This window comes from Aquarana catesbeiana, linkage group LG08, assembly GCF_042186555.1.
Source record: "Aquarana catesbeiana isolate 2022-GZ linkage group LG08, ASM4218655v1, whole genome shotgun sequence".
Classification (NCBI taxonomy): Eukaryota; Metazoa; Chordata; class Amphibia; order Anura; family Ranidae; genus Aquarana; species Aquarana catesbeiana.
The window spans coordinates 286,697,386-286,720,913 of NC_133331.1; the positions used below are offsets into that span (position 1 = coordinate 286,697,386).

General features: G+C 43.0%; 2 protein-coding genes across 4 annotated transcripts; one reads left to right on the forward strand and one right to left on the reverse strand.

Annotated features, from left to right (window-relative positions):
- Positions 1-1,269: 1,269 nt before the first annotated feature.
- Positions 1,270-13,535, reverse strand: LOC141106582 (uncharacterized). Of its 3 annotated transcripts, none has more exons than XM_073597476.1 (10): positions 13,341-13,535; positions 9,801-9,862; positions 9,643-9,730; positions 9,429-9,526; positions 9,218-9,350; positions 8,914-9,101; positions 8,686-8,833; positions 7,614-7,813; positions 7,383-7,521; positions 1,270-6,097 (listed from the first exon to the last, which is right to left on the reverse strand). In XM_073597476.1, exons 3-10 carry the CDS (start codon positions 9,701-9,703, stop codon positions 5,295-5,297), a joined length of 1,770 nt encoding a protein of 589 aa, XP_073453577.1. In that variant the 5' UTR covers positions 9,704-9,730; positions 9,801-9,862; positions 13,341-13,535; the 3' UTR covers positions 1,270-5,294. The 3 variants fall into 3 exon arrangements, with proteins under 3 accessions (XP_073453577.1, XP_073453576.1, XP_073453575.1); XM_073597475.1 differs by having other exon boundaries at positions 9,643-9,759; positions 9,801-9,941; XM_073597474.1 differs by having other exon boundaries at positions 1,273-6,097; positions 9,801-9,941.
- An 80-nt stretch (positions 13,536-13,615) lies between these two features.
- Positions 13,616-20,986, forward strand: LOC141106591 (uncharacterized). Its single transcript, XM_073597490.1, has 8 exons — positions 13,616-13,754; positions 16,347-16,490; positions 16,577-16,688; positions 16,805-16,896; positions 16,981-17,137; positions 17,256-17,353; positions 17,464-17,602; positions 18,228-20,986. Exons 1-8 carry the CDS (start codon positions 13,677-13,679, stop codon positions 19,280-19,282), a joined length of 1,875 nt encoding a protein of 624 aa, XP_073453591.1. The 5' UTR covers positions 13,616-13,676; the 3' UTR covers positions 19,283-20,986.
- Positions 20,987-23,528: the final 2,542 nt, after the last annotated feature.

Consider the following 23,528-nt stretch of genomic DNA (forward strand, 5'->3'; position numbering starts at 1 on the left):
TTCCTCCCGCTGACACCAATGATGGGGCACTATTCCCCCCACTCATACCAATGATGGGACACTATACCTCCCACTGGTACCAATGATGGGACGCTACCACTGATGACATTTTCTTCTCCCACTTGCCACAGTCTGGCCCCTCTAAATTTTTAAGGATGGAAGATTTGGAGAACCCTGTTTTTCACTACTGTAGGAGGGTGCTACACCAGCATATGGGTGGAGGTTCATCTTACCTTCTACACACCTCCATAGTGGAATCTCAAGTATTCCCCTCTAAGATGAAGTATAGTTTAGAGTGTAAAACCCAACTCCAGGAAATCTGAACATTCCTCGTTTCAGTGGGAGAGTAGCATTTTACTTACCCGATCCTCCAATCTGCAGAGGGCTCTCCCCCATGCTCCGGCAGTGGACTGTCCCTCATCATGTACAGGGCTATGGATTCTGCAATGGTCTTGATGATGTCACGACCTTACACCGCTGGAACGTGGGAGAGGAGATGCTGTGGGGACCAGCTTAGCAGCACAGAAGAGCAGAGGATTGGCTAAGTAAATCTACTTTTTTATGCCCTCAAGACCTAAACGAGCAGACAACCTGGCATTGCAGGTACATCCCTACTGCAAAGAGGGAATTTTCAACTTTCCAGGAGTTGGGCTTCAAATGGAATATTATAGGCACAGAAATTAAGAGTCTTTAGTTTGGTAAAGGCAGCCTCGGGTAACCATAAACTCAACCTCCCATTCTTTGTTAGCTGGGTAATTAGTGCTATTACTCTAAAGAAAAAAAATCCAACAATCTTCTGAATTGCCCCAACTGGCCACTTCCCAACTTCTTTGATCATACCAGGGTCAATGCCCAACCCTTCTGTAGAATCCGTGGCGCCCAAGAGCTGGATCTGGCTTTGCCCAAACTCATTTCATGTAAAGCTGATTCTTTCCAACCCATTATATCATACTAAGAACACTCCTGAAGATTATCTGAAAAGAAAAAGGACATCATCCAGGGACATGACTACAAACACTGGTAACAAATTATATTGTACCGGTTTTTCATGCATCTGTTTGGTGGATGGATTACAAATTGTTGTAAGCTCCTCGTAGGTCTATGCTGGCCACACACTGGTAGATTTTCCTTCAAATGTTCATAAGTAAAATCTCATTGTTAGTTTGACAGTGATAACAGAGACTTGACAAATGTTGTTTGAAAGCACTTTAATATTTTGATTGCTTTTAACATTCCATTTTGGAATAAATGGAATTTTCTAAATGAAAACCACATACACTGTTAGAACTGTGTTCATTCAATAAAAAACCCTTTCTGCAATCACTATTCCTTTTACCAAAAATGTATGCCAAAGTTTTATTGTGTCTATTTTTCATCTTAGTTGCTGCCTCTCATATCCTCCAATGTTCCACACACTTTTAATCATGTAATTAAAGAGTTATGATGCATTCAATCTACTTTAATATACACCAGAAAACCAATCATATGCGTGTTTATATACAACAAAATGAATCCAAAAATCTAAGTTTTTTTTGTTCCAAAATTCCCCAGTGTGTTGGAAAATCTTCACATTACTTGTTAACAGCACTACGTGTATAATAAAGTTCCACTAATGCCGCGTACACATGACCGGTTTAGCCGTTGTAATAAACTCCAACGGTTTCTCCAACGGAACTCCGACGGAATTCCCTTCAAGCGGTCTTGCCTACACACGGTCAACCCAAAGTCCGACCAAAGTCCGACCATCCAGAATGCGGCGACGTACAACACTTACAACGGGACTAGAAAAAGGAAGTTCAATAGCCAGTAGCCAATAGCTTCCATCTCATACATGCTTCAGAGCATGTGTCTTTTTTGGTCCGTCGGGCCAGCATACAGACGATCGGTTTTCCCAATAGGAATTGGGTCTGTCGGAAAGATTTAGAACATGTTCCATTTCTAGGTCCGTCAGATTTTTCGAAAAAAAAAAGTCAGATGAGGCCTACACACGATCGGTATATACGATGAAAAGCTTCCGTCTGACTTTTTCTGTCGGACATTCCGCTCATGTGTACGCGACATTAGGATAAAGAGTACTCTTTTTGTGCTCCACATTTATCCGCAATTGTAATCACCTCGTATCCTTCACCTTCCACACAATGTGCTTACCTTATTTTGTGACCCATAAAAATATAGGTCAGAATGCGCCTTCCCCTTTAAAGGGGCTTATAAATTCCTAGTCTGGTTATGGGTCAAAAAGTAAGGTGAGGGCATGGTGTGGGGGGCAGCATGCATGTTAGAAACTAAAAGAAAGGGGACTGCAAGCACAATGGATTCTAAAAGAAGTAGGGGTGCAATTTGATGGTTGCTAAGACAAAGGAGGGGGCAGAATCAGTGGGTGCTGAGAGAAGGGGGGTGCAAATCAATGTATGAGAGAGTAGAAGCTGTGCTAGCACAATGAATGGTAAGAAAAGAGGAGCTGAAGCCATGGTGGGTGTTAAGAGAAGGGTGTGCAGGTGGTATACATAATAGTTGGGGAGTGAAGGGGGGTATAGGCCCATTGGAGCAGTGAGAGTAGGGGGGTACATGTGTGGTGGGTGGTGAGAGAAGGGGTTCTGAGGCATGATGGAAGCAGGCTGGTGTGGGGCTCAGAAGCAGAATATTGTGGGGCTCAGGAACAGGTTGGTGTGGGTCTCAGAAGCAGGGTGTTTTGAAGTTCAGGAACAGGCTATTTTGGGGCTCCAGGAACAGGTTTGTATAGGGCTCAGGAGAAGGTTGGTGTTTGGCCCCGGAACAAGCTGGTGTGGGATTCAGGAGATGGCTGTTGTAGGGCTCCAAAGCAGGCTGTTGTGGGGCTCAGAAACAGCTTGGTGTGGGGCTCAGAAGCAGGTTGGTGTGGGGCTCAGGAAAAGGTTGGTGTGGGGCTCAGAAGCAGGTTGGTGTGGGGCTCAGGAGCTGGTTGGTGTGCGGCTGAGGAGTAGGCTGTTTTGGCGCCCAGGAACAGGTTGGTGTGGGGCTCAGGAAAAGGCTGTTGTGGGGCTCAGGAACAGGCAGGTATGGGGCTCAGGAGCAGGTTGGTGTGGGGCTCAGGAGTAGGCTGTTGTGGGGCTCAGGAACAGGCTGGTGTGGGGCTCTGGAGAAGGTACGTGTGGGGCTTAGGAATAGGCTGTTGTGGGGTTCAGGAACAGGTTGGTGTGGGGCTCAGGAGTAGGCTGTTGTGGGTTTCAGGAACAGGCTGGTATGAGGCTCAGGAACAGGTGGCTGTGATGCTCAGGAAGAGGCTGGTATGGGGTTCAAGAGTAGGCTATTGTTGGGTTCAGAAACAGGCTGATGTGGGGCTCTGGAGCAGGTTGGTGTGGGGCTCTGGAGCAGGTTGGTGTGGGGCTCAGGGAGAAGCTGGTGTGGGCCTCAGGAACATGTTTGTGTGGGGCTCAGAAGCAGGTTGGTGTGTGACTCAGGAAGAGGTTGTTGTGGGACTGCAGGAAAATGTTGGTGTGGGTCTCAAGAGAAGGTTGGTGTTTGGCCCAGGAACAAGCTGGTGTAGGATTCAGGAGAAGGCTGTAGTAGGGTTCCAAAGCAGGCAGTAGCAGGACTCAGAAACAGCTTGGTGTGGGGTTCAGGAACAGGCTGGTGTGGGGCTCAGTAAAAGATTGGTGTGGGGCTCAAAAGCAGGCTTGCGTGGGGCTCAGGAACAGGCTGGTGTGTGGCTCGGGAACAGACTGGTGTGGGGCTTAGGAATAGGCTGTGTGGGGCTCAGAGAAAATAACTTATGACTCTATTAAATAATGATTTAACAACTTCAGGCCTCCCACCCATTTTAATTACTGATCTGCACTGGGCAGTGCTTAGGCCAAACCAACTATTTAAAGTAAGTGGCCTGGAGTTAGGCTTTACTTTGCCTTCTCTATTGCCTTCAACGTATTAAGAAAAAAATGGTAATATTTCAGCAAAATGTCCCATTTTTCTTTGACATTTCAATTTTTCTCATCCATAGTTGAGACCTTTTTGCAGTTCTTTTTTTGTCACGTTCTACCTTCATATACAATTGCTATTTCCCCTTGGTGAGCACCTGTACCCTCTAACAACCAAAGGCCAACAGACTAGAAACTCAGGTTCTCGTGTTCCTCTTTAACCTTGTCAGATTGTTCAGCTTGGAAAACACATCACCTTCTCCAAAGGCCACATTCCAATATATAGACCTCATAGAATTGTTAATGAAGAACTAGTAAATGTGATCAGTTGTAGCAATTTATATGAAACAAAACAAGAGTCCACCCCATGGTCTACCAATGAGAGCTTTATTTTATTGCTGTTGCACAATGCATATCCTTATGTAACGTAGGAAGGATGGATAGCCTGAGACCCCAGGGTTGTCCTTGTTGTTGAGATTTTCCCTCAATTCTGGTCTGGGAGGACAATCCCTTCAATGAGGACACAGATAGAGGTGGAAATTTGTGTTTTTATTGTAATTCACTGCAGCAAGATTTCAAAGAGCTCCTTTACGTGTTGGTCTGCTTCCAGAACATGTATCATGGTGGTTGTGATGTGGGTATGTTGCCCATAACTGTGTTAGTGCAGTGGAGAGCCATTCATTATAAAAGGCACCCTAATGCACTGCAACACATAAGTAGGAATGGTCCCTTAGTAATGACACTTTGATACATTGGACTTTCTGTAGGTAAAGCCGGGTATGCACAGGCCGAACATTGGCCAGTTCAGCAGGAACCGGCTGACTTTCAGTCTGTGTGTAGAGCTATCTGTTCAACAGAAGCGGGTAACAGAAGCCGATCTAACAACCAGCTTCAGTCGAATGGGTATTGGGTAGAAAATAAGCATTCGATCAGCTCTTGCAGCTCATGACTGCGAGCGCTGTTCAGTGTATTCTGGCGGGGGTCCCTGCTGTCAGAATACAATTGAGTTAAAAGGAGAGATCTCTGCATCAACATTGCTTGTGCCAGCTTGGGAGCCAGCAAAGAGCCTGCAGTGGGTGTGTCTCTGGGAATTCTTTCCTGCATTACAAGTCGGGGTCCCAAATAATCAGATTACTGATGTCAGGGTAGGTGGGCACTGTTCACTACAGCAATGCCTTGTCAGATAAAGAACAAAACTAGAACATAATAAAAAATTAGGCATTGAAGTAGTACTTGTTCTAATGACTTAGATCCAAGATACAGACTAAGCCATAGCACCTAAAACTAAAATATTCCATTTTAGGGTGACTGACCCTTCCAAACTGCCTAATCTGTATTGCATTATTGTTCTATAGACTATGAAAAATCAGTCCAAGAAATGGTAGAACCGGCACCATAAGATTTTCAGGTGTTGTGCGTTCTCTGGTGGATAATTAGCGTCACTTTCTGCGCAAAACATTTGCCGCAATCTGAACAAGAAAACGGTTTCTCGCCGGTGTGAATTCTCATGTGTTTATCACGGTTTCCTTTACTTGGGAAGGATTTGCCGCACTCAGAACAAGAAAAGGGCTTCTCGCCAGTGTGGACCTTCTGGTGAGTTTTGAGTTGAGATTTGTGAGTGAAAGATTTTCCGCACTCAGAACATGAGAAGGGCTTTTCTCCGGTGTGGATCCTCTGGTGTGGAATGAGGTCTCGTCTATTTTTGAAAGACTTGCTGCACTCAGAACACGAGTATGGCTTTTCTCCTGAGTGGATTCGCTGATGGACAGCCAGGTCATATTTTTTTAAGAACATTTTTTGGCATTCCGTGCAAGGAAAGACCTCCTTACCAGCATGGTTCCTCTGGTGTACGAGGAGGTCATATTTCTTTTCAAATGACTCGCCACACTCTAAACAGGACAGTGAATCGTTATTTTCATGAAGTTTCACATGTCGATCAAGACAAAATTTTACTTTGAAGCGTTTGCCGCAGTCCGGACAAGAAAATGGGCGCTCGTTGGTGTGGGTTCGCTGGTGATTAATAAGAGCGTGATTTCCATTGAAACCTTTCCCGCACTCTGAACAAGAAAATGAGCACTTCCTTGTATGAGTCTTCTGATGTGTATTTTGAGTAACAATGCTTATTTCTGGATATTTTTGTGCCATGTCAATATCTTCAGGAAATAAAGTAAGATGTGCTTTTGAGGTATTCCATCCATTGCTTCCACCTGTTGGAAAATAATATACAGTGCAGCCAAACCAAACAATGGTACACTCGGTCAAGAGGTAAATACATGGATTATATTGTTAGGTTTTATTTGTTGGGAACATGGGATTATATTATCGAATACAGATGAAACTTTCATATGGTGTAGAGTATCTCCACCTCATTTGTTGGGAACATGATGCTATATTGAGGTATGGAAATAGACCCTTCATATGATGTACAGTAACTCCACCTCCTTTTTTTGGGAACATGACTTTTAATTGAGGAATGGAGATGGACCTTTCATATGGTGTACAGTATCTTCTTCTTATTTGTTGGGAACATGACATTATATTGAGGAAAGGAGATAGACCTTTCATATGGTGTACAGTATCTCCTCCTCATTTGTTGAGAACATGATGTTATATTGAGGAATGGAAGAGGCTTTTCATATGGGGTATAGTATCTCCTCCTCATTTGTTGAGAACATGACATTATATTGAGGAATGGAGAAGGACCTTTCATGTGGTGTACAGTATCTCCTCCTCATTTGTTGGGAACATGACATTATATTGAGGAATGGAGATGGACCTTTCATATGGTGTAAAGTATGTCCTCCTCATTTGTTGATAACAAGACATTTTTATTGAGGAATGGTGATGGGCTTTTATTTTGGTGTACAGTATCTCCACCTCCTTTCTTGATAGCAAGGCAATACTATTGAGGAATGGAGATGGGCCTTTCATATGATGTACAGTATATCCACTTGTTGGTAAGAAAACTTTATTATTGAGGAATGTATACAGACCTTTTATGAAGTGTACATCTCCTCAGCGTTTGTTGAAAACATGGTGTGATAAATACAAAGATTATATTCTTCCAGGGAGGCCTGGAGATGTGTATGAAGATATGGTGTACAATACCTCCACCTTATTGTTGGGCATATTAGCTAGTGGTGTGTGTTCATTGATTATGTTGGAGATTTTTCCGTTTTAGCTTAAAAGTCTTTTATGTATTACTGAAAAAAAAATAGTTTTTTCTTTGAAAGCATAGCACATTCTGTTTGAAATTCTATAATTAACTGTCCCTATTTCACCAGCCAATATGAAAGACTTTACCACGTCAGCTTACAATAGAAAATAAAATTGACATCCAGTCTTTACCGGTCTACCATTTTTAAGTCTTCTCTAACTCTATGGCAAGAAATGTTGGCCAATTCCTTTATTTCCCAGTCCATCTGTGTATCTTATACTTGAAGAAGTCAAATGAAAATGTGAAGTTTTGCATTTTGTGTGTATAATACTTACCTGTGTTTATATCTAGAGAAGATTCCTCCTTGGTAATTGTCACCATCATTTCATCTTCTTTTATATCCAGCTGATCACCCATCACATATGTCTCTTCTTCCTTTTTAACCACAATTTTTATACCCATCACTTCTTCCCCCTAAAATCACAAAAATATTTTGAGACCACAAAAAAAAAAATCTAATAAAGTTTAGAATCAAGTTTAAGTTGGACATTCTCAGGTCCATCTACCTGATGATGGTGAGGGATGGTGTGATCCTCTTGTGTGGAATCCCGGGAATACAGAGGACGGGGACATCTCTCTGGTGGGTTCCCATTACTGGATCCATCTACCTGAGGATGGTGAGGGATGGTGTGATCTTCCTGTGTGGAATCCCGAGAATACAGAGGACGGGGACATCTCTCTGGTGAGTTCCCATTACTGGATCCATCTGTAGGAAACACACACACACTGACTGAATACATTTTGAGGAACTAACAAAAGGAAATACGTCAGCTTTGTGGTGTAAATATTGCATAAATTTACTATGTCAATATTGTAATAATTTAACAATGCTATAAGACAAGTTTTATGTGGCGTTGTTAATCACTTTAGAAGAGCTATGTGACAGCTTCTAATAATGCCTCATTGTGTGCACCAAATTAATTAATGATGCACCTGTGCCAATGTTCTAAATTAATAGTTCTAAAATATACACCATTACCAGAGTGGTGTGAATACTGTAGTGAGGAGGGGTGGACAGCGACATCGGCATTGCAGCAATGAGAGGAGAGCGGATGTGTATGGACAGCTAGCAGGGTGCAGAAAACCAGGAAGGACAGAAGGAGAAAATTTATGATGATCCCAGTGGAAGATCTTCTCAGAATTGCACCAAATCATTGGCGCATGCCGCAGTGTCCATGCTCGAATCTGGTGAACCACCACCATGGGACAAATTAACGAAATCTTGTTATTTGTTGTAGGAAGTACTAGTTAAGCATTAAGGCATATCAAACTTTGCAAATTTTTTATTGTGCATCAGTCTTTGTTAATTCCCCCCATTGTTTCTATGGGGTTGATTTATTAAAACTGGAGAGTGAAAAATCTGGTGCAACTGTGCATTGTAGACAATCAGCTTCTAACTTCAGCTTGTTCAATTAAGTTTTGACAAAAAAAACTGGAAGCAGATTGGTTTTTGAGAGCTGCACCAGATTTTTCACTCTCTAGGTTTAGTAAATTAACCCCTATGTGTTTATCAGATGATGGGGAATCTAGGTGAACCCTGCGTACTGCTCTCTCCTTTACAATAAAGTCTCCTCTTACCTGGGGATGTGAGGGGCGGCCGATTCTCCATCATGACGTCCTTGTACAGATCCCTGTGTCCTTCTAAACAGTCCAGCTCCTCTGTAACACCCTCTTCCTCTTCTTCTTTTATCTCTTTTTTAATAGCAATATTGCTCATATTTCCACTCTAAAAGTAAATGTAAAATAGCAGAAATGAAGCCAATGTACAGGTCATAATGTAACTATGAATAATTTTAAATATTCTACCTGATCATGGTGAGGAATGCTGTGATCATCTTGTGTGGAAACCTGAGAACATAGAAGACTTGGACATATCTCTGGTGGACATCTCTCTGGAGGACATCTCTCTGGAGGACATCTCTCTGGAGGACATCTCTCTGGCGGACATCTCTCTGGCGGACATCTCTCTTGTGGGTTCCCATAAATAGATCCATCTGTAGGAAACACACCCACACACTGAATACATTGTTTCTATGTGTTTATCATATGATGGGGAATCTAGGTGGACCCTCTGTACTGCTCTATCCTTTACAATAAAGTCTCCTCTTACCCGGTGATTTGTGGGGTGGCTGATTCTCCACCATGACATCCGTGTTTCCTTCTAAATAGTCCCACTTCTCCATTACACCATCATCTTCTTCTTTTATCTTTTCTTTAATAGGAATATTGCTAATTTTTCCACTCTGAAAGTAAATGTAAAATATAATAGTAAAAACACAATTAATGTGAAGTGTAACTATCAATGACTGTAAATCTTCTACCTGATCATAGTAATGGATGGTGTGACCTTCCTGTGTGGAGTCGTGGGAATACAGAGGATGGGCGAATCTCTCTGGTGGGTTCCCATTGCTGGATCCATCTGTAGGAAACACACACACTGACTGAATATGTTGTTCCTATGTGTTTAGCGGTTGATGGGGGATCTAGGTGGACCCTCCGTACTTCTCTCCCCTTTACAATAAAGTCTCCTCTTACCCTGTGATGTAACAGCCTGGTTGTCCTCCATTATGATATCCTTGTACCTCAATTCCTCCATGGAGACATCCTGACACCTTATAGGAACCTGACACACACAATGATACACTCACTTGTCTGCTACTTAATAATATCACATAATTCCCAGCAGTGCTCACCTCTCCCGTCAGCAGCTCGGTGATCTTGGAGGTGGCTTCTAAAATCTTGTCATTATTTCTCTCTGGAAGCAGTAAGGAATATAGGGGAACCAAAATGAAATTCTGTCCATCTCCTGATGTCTTTTTTGCAACAATGTTATCCTGTGGAGGTAGATTAGAAATTAGTATATACCGTATATTTCCAACTAAAGAAGTTGCTACTCTTTGCTCTTATGGCCCCCTTTTTATCCTTGTCTGTTAAGGCCTAGTTGGGGTTCTCCTTATGGGGTGGTGGTGTGTGTGTGGTCATGAGGAGGGAAACTCTCAAGCTTGGGAAAAGTCCTGATGTTAGCCTTGGACTGGGCACTGTATGATGATTGATGTGATATAGGGGTTATATGGGCCGGCTAGTTAATAGTGATATAGAAGATGTAAGAACATATGTGTCATGCAACTCTGGGTCTCGAGGAGGTGCTAAATCTAGTTGGGGCTTAGCGGGATTCTCCTTCAAAGAAGAGTAAGAGCATATCTGCAGTGTTTTAGTTATGTCAAGCTGTTGGCAGGCTTTTAATTATATGCCAGACCCCCACTCGTCAGATAAGCTGTACCGATTTGTCCTCTGTACCAAAAAAACCTACAGAGAAGTTATATGTCTGTCGCCATAATCATAACCTTATAAGATGTCTGTAGGTGGCTTTGGACGACCTTTATCCAGCGGACCATTGGAGAAAGCAGTCGGATAAGTTTGATCATCTGGTCCAGTAGATCATTGCATGCCATCTGTCCTTCCCTTCTTTCATAGTACAAGTTGGGTCAAAATATATCACGGGTTTCTGTGTGCAGGTCCAACTGCTCTCCAGTATTTATGGACAAAAAGTCTCCTAAAGTGGCAGTTTTACCAACTGATGTCTGCAGGGCATCTCCAGATGAGGCTTATTTAAGAGGAACCACATTCTCGCTCATATACTGTATATATATTAGGGTTGCATCGATACCAGATTTTTACTGGTGAGTAAGAGTACCAATACTTTCAGGCAAGTACTCGGCGATACTAAGTACCCATGCCTTTGCAGTGCGATTTGAGCCCATACAAAATGAATGGGCTCGTTCGCACTTCAAATAATCGCATGTGATTTAGCCAGAAATGGGGTGCAATCTTGGTCCGAATTGCATGCGGCTTCCCGCAACGCCCCTTTGAACCCTGGCTGAGGTCACTATGGCAAGCCTGAGTTCACACAGGAGCGGTTGGAGAAACCGCATGCGATTCTGACAGGAATCACACTGCATTCCTCTTCAAATTGCATGCGATTCTTTGCAGTGCAATTTGAGCCCATTCATTTTGTATGCGCTCAAATCACACTGCAAAAGGTACTGGTTTCAGGTATCGGAGCATTTGCAAAAGTATGAGTATTCGTGCAAATGCTTAATATCTGCAGTTGGGCATGCGGAGTTTGAATGGGACCAGGTGTGGTGGAAGGTGTAGTATTGGGAATGAGGGGTGATCGGGTTTGGTGTGGTGGTTGGTGTGGTGGAAGATGCAGTGATGAGAATGAGGGGTGATCGGGTTCAGTGTGGTGGAAGGTGCAGTGGTGGGAATGAGGGGTGATCGGGTTCGGTGTGGTGCAAGGTGTAGTGTTGGGAATGAGGGGTGATCGGGTTTAGTGTGGTGGAAGGTGTAGTGTTGGGAATGAGGGGTGATCGGGTTAGGTGTGGTGGTTGGTGTAGTGGAAGGTGCAGTGAAAGGAATGAGGGGTGATCGGGTTCAGTGTAGTGGAAGGTGCAGTGGTGGGAATGAGGGGTGATTGTGTTCGGTGTGGTGGAAGGTGTAGTGTTGGGAATGAGGGGTGATTGCATTTGGTGTGGTGGTTGGTGTGGTGGAAGGTGCAGTGGTGGGAATGAGGGGTGATCGGGTTCAGTGTGGTGGAAGGTGTAGTGTTGGGAATGAGGGGTGTTCTGGTTTGGTGTGGTGGTTGGTGTGGTGGAAGGTGCAGTGATGGGAATGAGGGGTGATTGGGTTTGGTGTGGTGGAAGGTATAGTGTTGGGAATGAGGGGTGATCGGGGTAGGTGTGGTGGAAGGTGTAGTGGTGGGAATGAGGGGGTGATCAGGTTCAGTGTGATGGTTGATGTGGTGGAATGTCCAGTGGTGGAAATGAGGGGTAATCGGGTTCGGTGTGATGGTTTGTGTGGTGAAAGGTGCAGTGGTGGGAATGAGGGGTGATCGGGGTTGGTGTGGTGGAAGGTGCTGTGGGGGGAATGAGGGGGTGATCAGGTTCGGTGTGATGGTTGGTGTGGTGGAATGTGCAGTGGTGGGAATGAGGGGTGATCGGGGTTGGTGTGGTGGAAGGTGCTGTGGGGGAATGAGGGGTAATCTGGTTCAGTGTGGTGGTTGGTGTGGTCGAAGGTGTAGTGTTGGGAATTTAGGGGTGATCGGGTGTGGTGTGGTGGAAGCTGTAGTGTTGGGAATGAAGGGTGATCAGGTGCGGTGTGGTGGTTGATGTGGTAGAAGATGTAGTGTTGGAAACGAGGGGTGATCAGGTACGGTGTGGTGGTTGGTGTGGCGGAAGGTGCTGTGGGGGAATGAGGGGGTGATCGGGTTTGGTGTGGTGGTTGATGTGGTAGAAGGTGTAGTGTTGGGAATAAGGGGTAATCGGGTTCGGTGTGGTGGAAGGTGCAGTGGTGGGAATAAGGGGTGATCGGGTTTGGTGTGGTGGAAGGTGCAGTGGTGGGAATGATGGGTGATCGGGTTCGGTGTGGTGGTTGGTGTGGTGGGAATGAGGGGTGATTGGAGCAGGATGGAAAATCTCTTGCATTTACGAATTTCTAACAGTGTAAATGAAATCTTGAACTACTTTGAAATATTTGAATGCACTAAGAATTTTCGAATGAATTTTTGTTCAAAATTCCACTTGTGTATACCCAGCTTAATATTCAGCACAAGAAAGTGCTAATATTTACACCTTTCCTCAATTTTCTAGATTTTACTAATAATTTAAAGAGAATTTCGACTGCCTGTGCAAAATTGTATCGCCCCCAATAGGTACACTGAGTGTAATGCAGCCGGGACTAAAAAAAATACATATATTTATTTTTAATTAGAACTTGCATAAATGAAAATCACTGTAATTTTTTTTAAAATCAAATTCTATCCCTAATAATAGTAAACAATGCCACATTGTTAAAAGTGTCTAAATTTCAGTACAAAGAGCCACCAATTCTGTAAAAAATCAGTCTTGTAACTCATTAAGCCAATTGTCCTCTTTGACAAAATATCTAAGATTTTATCTACTGTATTTGAGGGTAGAAAAAAAAAAAAGTTGTTTGATACACAAACTGATTAACAAATTACACAACAAAATAAAAATGTAACAAAATTGTAAAAATAATAAAAAATGTAACAAGATGTACTAATAATAAAAATGTAACAATAATAAAAATGAAACTAGCAATCTACTGCTGATTGTCTTTGAAATGAAAGTGTGGGAAAGTTATTTTTTCAGGTAGGTATCAGCAATAAAAAAAAAAAAAAAACATGTTTGTGGTGCTCCCAGAATCCTCCTCACCTCCCTGGTCAGCAGGTAAATGATCTCCAGGGTGAGCTGTAATATCCTTTCCGTCAGGCTGTTGCAGTTTGGCCCCATAGCTTGCACTCTATTGCACTCACTCCTGCAGCCCATCCCCCAATACTCAGCATCATGGGTAAAATACACACTCTTGGTGATTGGGTATCCTCTGCCATTTTGTTGTAGCCCAACAAGCAGATGGAATACACTGAGCTGGGCTACAATAAAATGGTCATGGAGAGCCAATCACAGAAGAGCCTTTTATCCATGACGCAGAGTATTGGGGGGGGATGGGCACTATTGTTGCAGGAAGTGAATGGAACAGAGTTGGGAGCAATGGAGGCAAACTGCACCAACCTGACGGAGAGGATATTACGGCTCACCCTGGAGATCATCTACCTGCTGACCGGGGAGGTGAGGAGGATTCTGAAAAAAATGGTTCTTTTTTTTTAATTAGTTTTTTATTAATTTTTTTTTTATTATTTTATTTTTTGTTTTTTAGCAGATACTTGCCTGAGAAAATAATTTTCCTACTATTTTTTTTTTAAATAATGAAAACATTTTTTGTTTACAATTAATTTGTAATCTTTAACTTTCTAAAATGTACAGAAGTAAAAAAAAAAAAAAAATCTTGCTCACAACTAGTTTTTATTCATTTACATTTTTAATTTAATGAATTTAATTAAAAAAAAAAAACAATTGGCTCAGTAATTAGGGGGCTGGATACCACCAGCAGGCATGCGTTAAGGTGCGCATAATGAAAGTGAAAGAAAAAACGTCACTATGCTTTTTGTTGTTTTTTTTTTTTTTTTTTTTTATATTTCAAGCTTTATTTAACTTGAAACTCTATTTAACTCTCTGTGCCAGTGCATCATAACGCCTTGCGCAAAAATACAACATGTCCCTTTTTTTTTGTAGCACTCACCTTTTGCAACTCATCTGAAGCAAATTGAAGCTCTAGGACAGCCTTTCTCAACCTTTTCAATACGGTGGGGGGGACCCTTGAAATAACTTTCCGGTCTCAGGGAACCCCTGCTAATAATGACTATATGTACAACTCATGATACATGATTTAGTGTGATGGTCAGTGGGAAGAATGCTCGTTACATTTGTGGTCATTGGGAAGAATTACCCCCTTACAGATAGCTAAAAAGATCAATGGTGTCAGTGGGAACTTATCTGAGAGGCAGAAACTGCTCATTGCTCAAGAAACCTCTAGCAACCTCTGGAGGAACCCTAGGGTTCCATGGAACCCCGGTTGAGAAACCCTGCTCTAGGACGTAAGGCAAATTGCCTTGTATATGTGTTGGGATTGCTTTGGTCAGAGCTGTCCAATGCAACCCAAAGAGGCCGGTGTGAACGAGGCCTACAGCTGGCCATACGGGGTTGGATTTTCATTCAAACCTTCTGAGAAATTGTTCTTCAGAGCATTCGTGGAGTCAGCAAACTCCATTCCAAAGCTCTTAAAAAATGTAGTTTGATTGCCATGCCAATGTATGAAACATAAACGTTTCATTTTTTATGAACGTTTAGTATACAAATGAAGGTTGCACCGATACTGAGCATTTTCACGTGTACTCGTGAAAATGGTCCGATACCCGAAACCGATACTTTGTGGTGCGATTTGCATCCACACAAAAACGAATCACATGCGGTTCCCAGTGACGATGCTATGGTTATGCAGAAGGCACCTGCCAGAGGGTGACAGTTTCCAGTGTGAGGCTCTAGTGAGCGAAGTGCCTGGGCTGCCCTGGAGAGGTGGTCGCACAGGCAGTGGCGCGTGGAGGTATGGGGGACGGCTCGGGCGGCGCACAGGGCACTGAGGATGGTGTAATCAGCCCCCCCCCCCCGATCCAAGCAAAGGAAGAGGCGGGAGCAGCAGTCCGGTCAGGAGGAGGGGGAAGGAGAGGGATCTCCCACCCGTGGCTGGCCTGGAGAGGTGGTAGTGGGGGAATCGCGATGAGTGCAGTGCCCGCACTGACAATGCTGCAGATCGGCTCAAGATGCCCACCCCTGTGCTTGCGCTCCTCTACTCCCCCCTGTACCCAACACTGCATTGTCCCTGGACCACCCAGCAGCAGCAGGCAACTACCCCAGGTTAGCACCCCACGTTATGTGCACCCTCCTGGGTGGGGATCTGGTGGAGGCGAGTGTTGTCTGCTGTATGTAAATAAAGAGGGGAGGGGTGGGGTTTAATAAGGGGGGGGTAACACAAGTAGATGTGGGGGTGCTGAAGTTGGCGAGTAGGGAAGGGAGCACGTGAGTGAACTGAGGTGCCATCTTGTGGGCTTCTTCTGGGCCCAATTTGAGCCCTGGTTATCTCCCTCCCTGTGCATTCAAGACTCAACCTCTTCTACATGGAAAAGGAGCGAGGAAAGGGAAAGAGGAAAAAGGAGAGAGTAAAGGAAAGGGTAAGAGGGAAGGGAACAAGGTAAGGGAAAGAGGAAATGGAAAGGGGAAAGAAAGATAGGAAAGGAAAGGGAGAGAGGAAAGGGAAAGAGGAAAAGAAAGGGAAAGTGGAAAAGAAAGGGAGAGAGGAAAGGGAGAGAGAAAAGGGAATAAGGAAAGGAAAAGGGAAAAAGGAAAGGGAAAGAGCAAAGGGAGAGAGGAAAGAAAAGGCAAAGAGGAAAAGGAGAGAGGAAAGGGAAAGAGGAAAGCAAAGCAAAAGGGAAACAGGAAAGGGAGAGTGGATAAGGAAAGCAAAGGAAAGGGAAAGGCTCTATATATTGGGGGTCCAGTTTTCAGGTTGTGGGATAGGAAAGAGCGGTATTCTTGTGGCGAAGGAGGATTTGTTGGCGAAAAAGAGGATTTAACTGAGGTTGATATGAGGTTGAGGTTGTTATTTTCAGGACTAAAACAATAACATAAAAATGTTTTATAACTGCACCACACTTTTTTTTTACATCCTCTACTGTCCAGCAATAACAGTTCATAATGCTATGGCTGTATCATTAAAAGGGCTTACAGTGATAAATAGATATAATGGTAGCTAATCTCTCTTCACAGGAAAACATAGTTGTGAAAAAGACTTCAGGAGATGGACAGAACTCCATTATGGTTCCTCTACATTCTCTACTGATTCCAGAGAGAAACAATGACAAGAGAATTTTAGAAGTCACCAAGAAGATAATTGATCTGCTGACAGGAGAGGTGAGCGGTGTCGGGAATTCTGGGACATTATCCAGTAACAGACAAGGGATGTGTCTGGGTGGTGACTGTATCATTGTGTGTATCAGGTTCCTATAAGGTGTCAGGAGGTCTCCATCATGGCGTGGAGGTACTTAGAAGGACACAAGGATGTCTGCAAGGATATTTTAATGGAGGATCAGCCACCCCTCACATCACCGGGTAGGAGGAGACTTTATTGTAAAGGAGAGAGCAGTACGGAGGGTCCACCTAGATCCCCCATCATCTGATAAACACATAGAAATAATGTATTCAGTCAGTGTGTGTGTTTCCTACAGATGGATCCAGTAATGGGAACCCACCAGAGAGATGTCCTCGGTATTGCTGGGATTCTACACAGGAAGATCACACCATCCCTCACCACCATCAGGTAAAAGATAATAGTCATTGATAGTTGCATTATGGTCTTCACATTATCTGCATTGTTACCATTTTGTTTAAAATTTACATCCAGAGTGGAAACGTTAGTAATTTTGATATTAGTATCAAAGAAGAGATAAAAGAAGAACAAAAGGAACATGGTGTGATGGAAGAATGGAAACATTTAGAAGGACACAAGGATCTGTACAAGGACGTCATGATGGAGGATCAGCGGGCCCTCACATCACCGGGTAAGAGGAGACTTTATTGTAAAGTAGAGAGCATTATGGAGGGTCCAACTAGATCCCCCATCATCTGATAAACACATAGAAACAATGTATTCACTCAGTGTATGTGTGTTTCCTACAGATGGACCCAGTAATGGAAACCCCCCAGAGAGATGTCCCCGTCCTCTGTACTCCTGGAATTCCACACAAGAAGATTGCACCATGCCTCACCATGATCAGGTAGATGAAACTAATGATGGCAAACTCAAATCCGACTCTAAACTGTGTTTAATGATATTCCTCTATGTAGTCTCAGGATAATAGTGCTCACCGTCATTCTGTGATCTTAGGGGATAGAAGTGACCGATATGAAAACTGAGGTTAAAGAGGAAGAAGAGACGTACATGAAAGAAAATCAGTTGAGTATGAAGGAAGCTAAAGTTATGGTGACAGTTACAAAGGAGGAATCTTCTCTAGGCGTTAGCACTGGTAAGTATTATACTGTATACACAAAATGCAACACTTCACGTTTTTATTTCACTTCATCAAATGTAAGGTATGCAAGTAGACCGGAAAACATTTGGCAAACCTTGCCATTTTACACAGAGTATACTTTTTTAAAAGATAAAAAAAAAGTTTGTTTCATCCATTAATAGAATATCTTTAAGCTTTAAACGCAAATGAAAACCTCTGCATTGTTTTCTATAAAAAAAAACATCATGGTATATATACACCATAAAAAACAATTCTTACAAATGCAATGGATTTACTATATGGCGTCTACAAGGTCCATCACTTTTCCTTAGTAAAAAATCATGTTCTTAACAGATGAAGTATATGAAGGTCCATCTCAGTTCCTCAATATGTTATTTTCCCAACAAATGAGGTGGAGATACTGTACATCACATGAAAGGACCATCTCCTTTTCTTAATTATAATGCCATGTCTCCAGCAAATGAGGTAAAGATAGGGCCATTTTTATTCCTTGCCAAAGGAAGGTCATTAATGTATGGAGATCCTGAACTGGCGTGCTATAATACTAGACCAATATACTGTACATGCTGTAATCAACATGTTGTTTTTGCTATTATTAATAAATACATTCTTTCAACAGGTAGACACAATGGATGGAATACTCCAGAGGGACATCATATTTCACCTCCAAATCTTAATGAGGAAAATAATGACATTGAACATTGTTCTCCAGGAGTAAGCCTTTTTACCCAATACATACATCACAGACTTGATCATATGGTTAGAACCACGGATCTGTTTAATTCTGAGGAATCGAATACTATTATCTCAAACATCCAACCTAGCTTTCACAATGCAGATGGGTCACCAGATCCTTCTAATCCTAAGGTAATTACTTCTAATAATGTTAACATTACACATAGAGATAATAAGTTATTTCCATGTACTTTCCAAGATTGTATAAAGTCATTTATCAAAGAACAAGACCTTGTTGTACATCAGAGAATGCACACCAGTGAAAAACCCTTTTCATGTTCCACGTGCAAGAAGTCCTTTGTAAAGAAATCACAACTAGTGCGACACCAGAGAATCCACACCGGGGAAAAGCCCTTCTCGTGTTCTGAGTGCAAAAAGTCTTTCACCTTCCAATCCCAACTCCGAATACACCAGAGAGTCCACACCGGCGAGAAGAAGCCCTTTCCATGTTCTGAGTGTGAGAAGTCCTTTATAACGAAAGCAGAACTCATTCGACATGAGAGAATCCACACCGGGGAAAGGCCCTTCTCCTGTTCTCAGTGCGGAAAGTCTTTCACCCACACATCGCTACTTTATGCACATCAGAGAATACACACCGGAGAGAAGCCCTTTTCCTGTTCCAAATGTGAGAAGTCCTTCAATCACAAAACTGGATTGATTCGACATGAGAGAATCCACACCGGGGAGAAGCCCTTCTCGTGTTCCGAGTGTGGAAAGTCTTTCACCCAGAAATCGCTACTCCATACACACCAGAGGGTTCACACCGGTGAGAAGCCCTTTTCCTGTTCTGAGTGTGGAAAGTGCTTCTCCAATAAAGGGAACTGTGATAAGCACATGAGAATTCACACCGGCGAGAAGCCGTTTTCCTGTCTAGAATGTGGCAAATGTTTTGCGCAGAAAGTGACACTAATTCTCCACCAGAGTAAGCACACCACCTGAGGCTGCCAAAAAACATAAGGTCATCACTTATAGAATAAATCGTTTGGCCTATGGGCCAACTGTGCAATAAAGATGAGGCCGTTTGAAGGAGTCAGCCCACCCAAATGGGATATTTTTGTTTGAATTGTTTTGGTGTGATCTTACAAGGAATTTTTGTAGTGCACCAGTCCCCCTGCATTGTACCCAGCAGTGAAAAGATCTGAGAACCCTGACTTCTGATGTAGAAAGGATATCCCAGACATGCCCACTGCAGGATCCATGCTGTGTCCCACTGATAAAAAGCCTTTTTTTATCATAGGAGGGTTTGGTTGGTCCAAAAAGTTTTTAGGTCCAAATAATATAAAGGACTGTACTGTAGTGTAGACAGTAGTGTCAGCAAAGCAGTTAGGTTGCTCCAGAACCAAGGTTTCCCCAGATTCACTGAGGGTCCTTGGGTTAAAACTTGAGGTGAAGAAGGAAAGGAGAGCCAATGATGTGGTTAGGTGAGTTCTATGATTTCCTTTATTATCAGTGGAAATCTAAGGCAATGTGAGGGAGGATGGGGTTGGGAGAACATCTGGGAACCTTGACTTGTGATAAAGGAAGGAATTCCCAGACACACTCACTGCAGGATCCACACTGTGTCTCACTAATAAAAAGTCTTTTATATCAAAGGAGGGTTTGGTTGAAGGTGGTGCTGGATCTGGGAAATTTTTAGGTCCAAATAATATAAAGGACGGTAGGGTTCCGTAGTGTCAGCAAAGCAGTTAGGTTGCTCCTGAACCAGATTTTCCCCAATCCACTGAGGGACTTTGGATATAAATTTGAGTTGAAGAAGGAAAGGTGCATCAATGAGGTGGTTATGTGAGTTCTATCATTGTCCTTTATTATAAGTAGACATCCAACTCATTATGAGGGAGGATAGGGTTGGGAGAACATCTGGGAATCCTGACTTGTGATGTAGGAAGAAATTCCCAGACACACCCACTGCAGGATCCATGCTGCGTCCCACTAATAAAAAGCCTTTTTTTATCAAAGGAGGATTTGGTTTGAAGTGGGGCTGGATCTGAGAATTTTTTAGGTCCAAATAATACAGAGGACTGTAGATTCAGTAGTGTCAATAAAGCAGTTAGGTTGCTCCTCAAACAGGTTTTCCCCAATCCACTGAGGGACCTTGGGTGAAAACTTGAGGTGGAGAAGGAAAGGAAAGTCAATGTGGTGGTTAGGTGAGTCCTGCGATTGTACTTTATTATCATTATGTTGGCATGGGGTTGTAGGGGTCATGTGGTGAAAGTTACATATTCTGAATAGATGCTGTCTCTACCTGTTGTTCAATCTTGTTTCAGTAAGCAATCATTATTCTCATATACTACCTTTCAGTACACACACTCTGTCTGACAGCATCCTTTACCACTGATTTACTTTTGCTGCCCTCCTTTCATATCCTATGTCACATTATATGACCATGTCCTCCCTAGACTACAGTGTTTAGGCGATCCGCCATTCTGCTACTTTTGCAACTAAGATGAGGCCATGAGGAAACTATTAGGCAAAACGCGTCGGCCTTCTATACTGGACCTGCAAAGTATAATGTGTATATGAGGCGACTTTCTGTTGCTTGGTTTGATGTTTTATTGATGTAGCCCTAATACAGGCTTTTCTGCATACATGTTTTTATTCATTTTTAATGGTGAGTTAATAAAATACATATATTTTTTATATATACATTTATGGAGTCGTTCCCTTTTTTGGTACCAGTAAAGTGCAACTTCCTAGGTCTTTTTGTATATATCGTCTTTAAAGGATGTGGTACCATTTTAATACAGCCACTATATCTCTCTCTGCTATAAGGTAAAAAGCCGGCAACTCATTCTCTTGGTAAAAGTACTTTATTGATAAAGGGTACAGTGTGCATGTTACAGCAGCTTACGCATTTCAGTAAAAAGACCTTGCTGGCTATGAATACTTTTTTACCGAAATGCGCAAGAGGCTGTAACTCCACACTGTACCCTTTATCAATAAAGTAATTTTATTGGGAGAAGGAGTTGCCAGCCTATACCTTATACTCTCACACATGCTAAATCCACGACCGCAAAACTCTCCCTTTGTACATAAATCTAGTATACAGTATACAGCAGTATACAGCACTAGTTTATAGGGTTTATTACCTTACCCTTATCCCCTCCCTTATATCACCATAAACAGGTTTCAAACGTCAATAAATTTGACTGGAGGAACACCTTCTGCCTTCAGGAACCTAATCACAGCACATTGCTGAAGTCACAATGGTGAAGGTCCAACATGGTGTTCCATTTCATAAAGAATAGTAAAAGAACCATAGAGGAGAACTGAGGGGACAGGGGGAACTGAGGTGATAGAGAAGAACTGAGGTGAAAGAGGGGAACTGAGGTGATAGAGGAGAGCTGAGGTGGGAGAGAAGAACTGAGATGACAAAGAGGAGAACTGAGGTAATAGAGGAGAACTTAGTTGATCAAGGACAACTGAGATGACAGAGGAGAACTGAGCTGAGAGGGAGGAACTGGGGTAACAGAGAGGAGATTGGGAGAACTGAGATTAGTGAGGAGAACTTAGGTGAGAGAGAAGAACTGAGGTGAGAGAGAAGAACTGAGGTGATAGAGGAGAACTGAGGTGGGAGAGAAGAACTGAGGTAATAGAGGAGAACTTAGTTGATCAAGGACAATTGAGATGACAGAGGAGAACCGAACAGAGAGAGGAACTGGGGTAACAGAGAGGAGAACTGAGATTAGTGAGGACAACTGAGGTGAGAAAAAAGAACTGAGGTGACAAAGAGAAGAACTGAGGTGATAGAGGAGAACTGAGGTAAAAGAGGAGAACTTAGTTGATCAAGGACAACTGAGGTGACAGATGAGAACTGAGGTGATAGAGAGGAGAACTGAGGTGACATAGGAGAACTGAGGTGACATAGGAGAACTGAGGTGATAGAGGAGAACTGAGGTGATAGAGGAGAACTGAGGTGATAGAGCAGAACTGAGGTGAGAGAGAGGAACTGAGGTAACAGAGAGGAGAACTGAGATGACAAAGAGGAGAACTGAGGTATTACCTTACCCTTACCCCCTTCCTTATATCACCATAAACAGGTTTCAAACATCAATACATTTGACTAGAGGAGCACCATCTGCCTTCAGGAACCTAATCACAGCACATTGCTGTAATCAAAACGATGAAGGTCCAACATGGTGTTCCATTTCATAAAGAATATTAAAAGAACCAATCGTTGCAATCACATGCGACCAACTGAGGTGATAGAGGAGAACTGAGGTGAGCTGAGGTAAAGGGGGAATAACTAAGGTTAAAGAGGAGAGCTAAGCTGATAGAGGACAACTAAGGTGACAGAAAGGAACTGCGGTAACAGAGAGGAGAACTGATGTAACAGAGAGGAGAACTGATGTAACAGAGAGGAGAACTGAGCTGAGAGAGAGGAACTGGGGTAACAGAGAGGAGAACTAAGATTTGTGAGGACAACTGAGGTGAGGGAGAAGAACTGAGATGACAAAGAGGAGAACTGAGAATAGAGGGGAACAGAGGTGACAGAGCGAAACTGAGGTGATAGAGGAGAACTGAGGTAATAGAGGAGAACTTAGTTGATCAAGGACAACTGAGGTGACAGATGAGAACTGAGGTGATAGAGAGAAGAACCGAGGTGACATAGGAGAACTGTGGTGATAGAGGAGAACTGAGGTGATAGAGGAGAACTGAGGTGATAGAGCAGAACTGAGGTGAGAGAGAGGAACTGAGGTAACAGAGAGGAGAACTGAGATGACAAAGAGGAAAACTGAGGTATTACCTTACCCTTACCCCCTTCCTTATAGCACCATAAACAGGTTTCAAACATCAATACATTTGACTGGAGGAGCACCTTCTGCCCTCAGGAACCTAATCACAGCACATTGCTGAAGTCACAAGGATGAAGGTCCAACATGGTGTTCCATTTCATAAAAAAATAGTAAAAGAACCAATTGTTGCAATCACATGCAACCAACTGAGGTGATAGAGGAGAACTGAGGTGACAGAGAAACTGAGGTGATAAAGGAGAACTGAGGTTAAGAGGAGAACTGAGGTGACAGAGGGGAACTGAGGAGAGCTGAGGTAAAGGGGGAATAACTAAGGTTAAAGAGGAGAGCTAAGCTGATAGAGGATAACTGAGGTGACAGAAAGGAACTGCGGTAACAGAGAGGAGAACTGATGTAACAGAGGAGAACTGAGCTGAGAGAGAGGAACTGGGGTA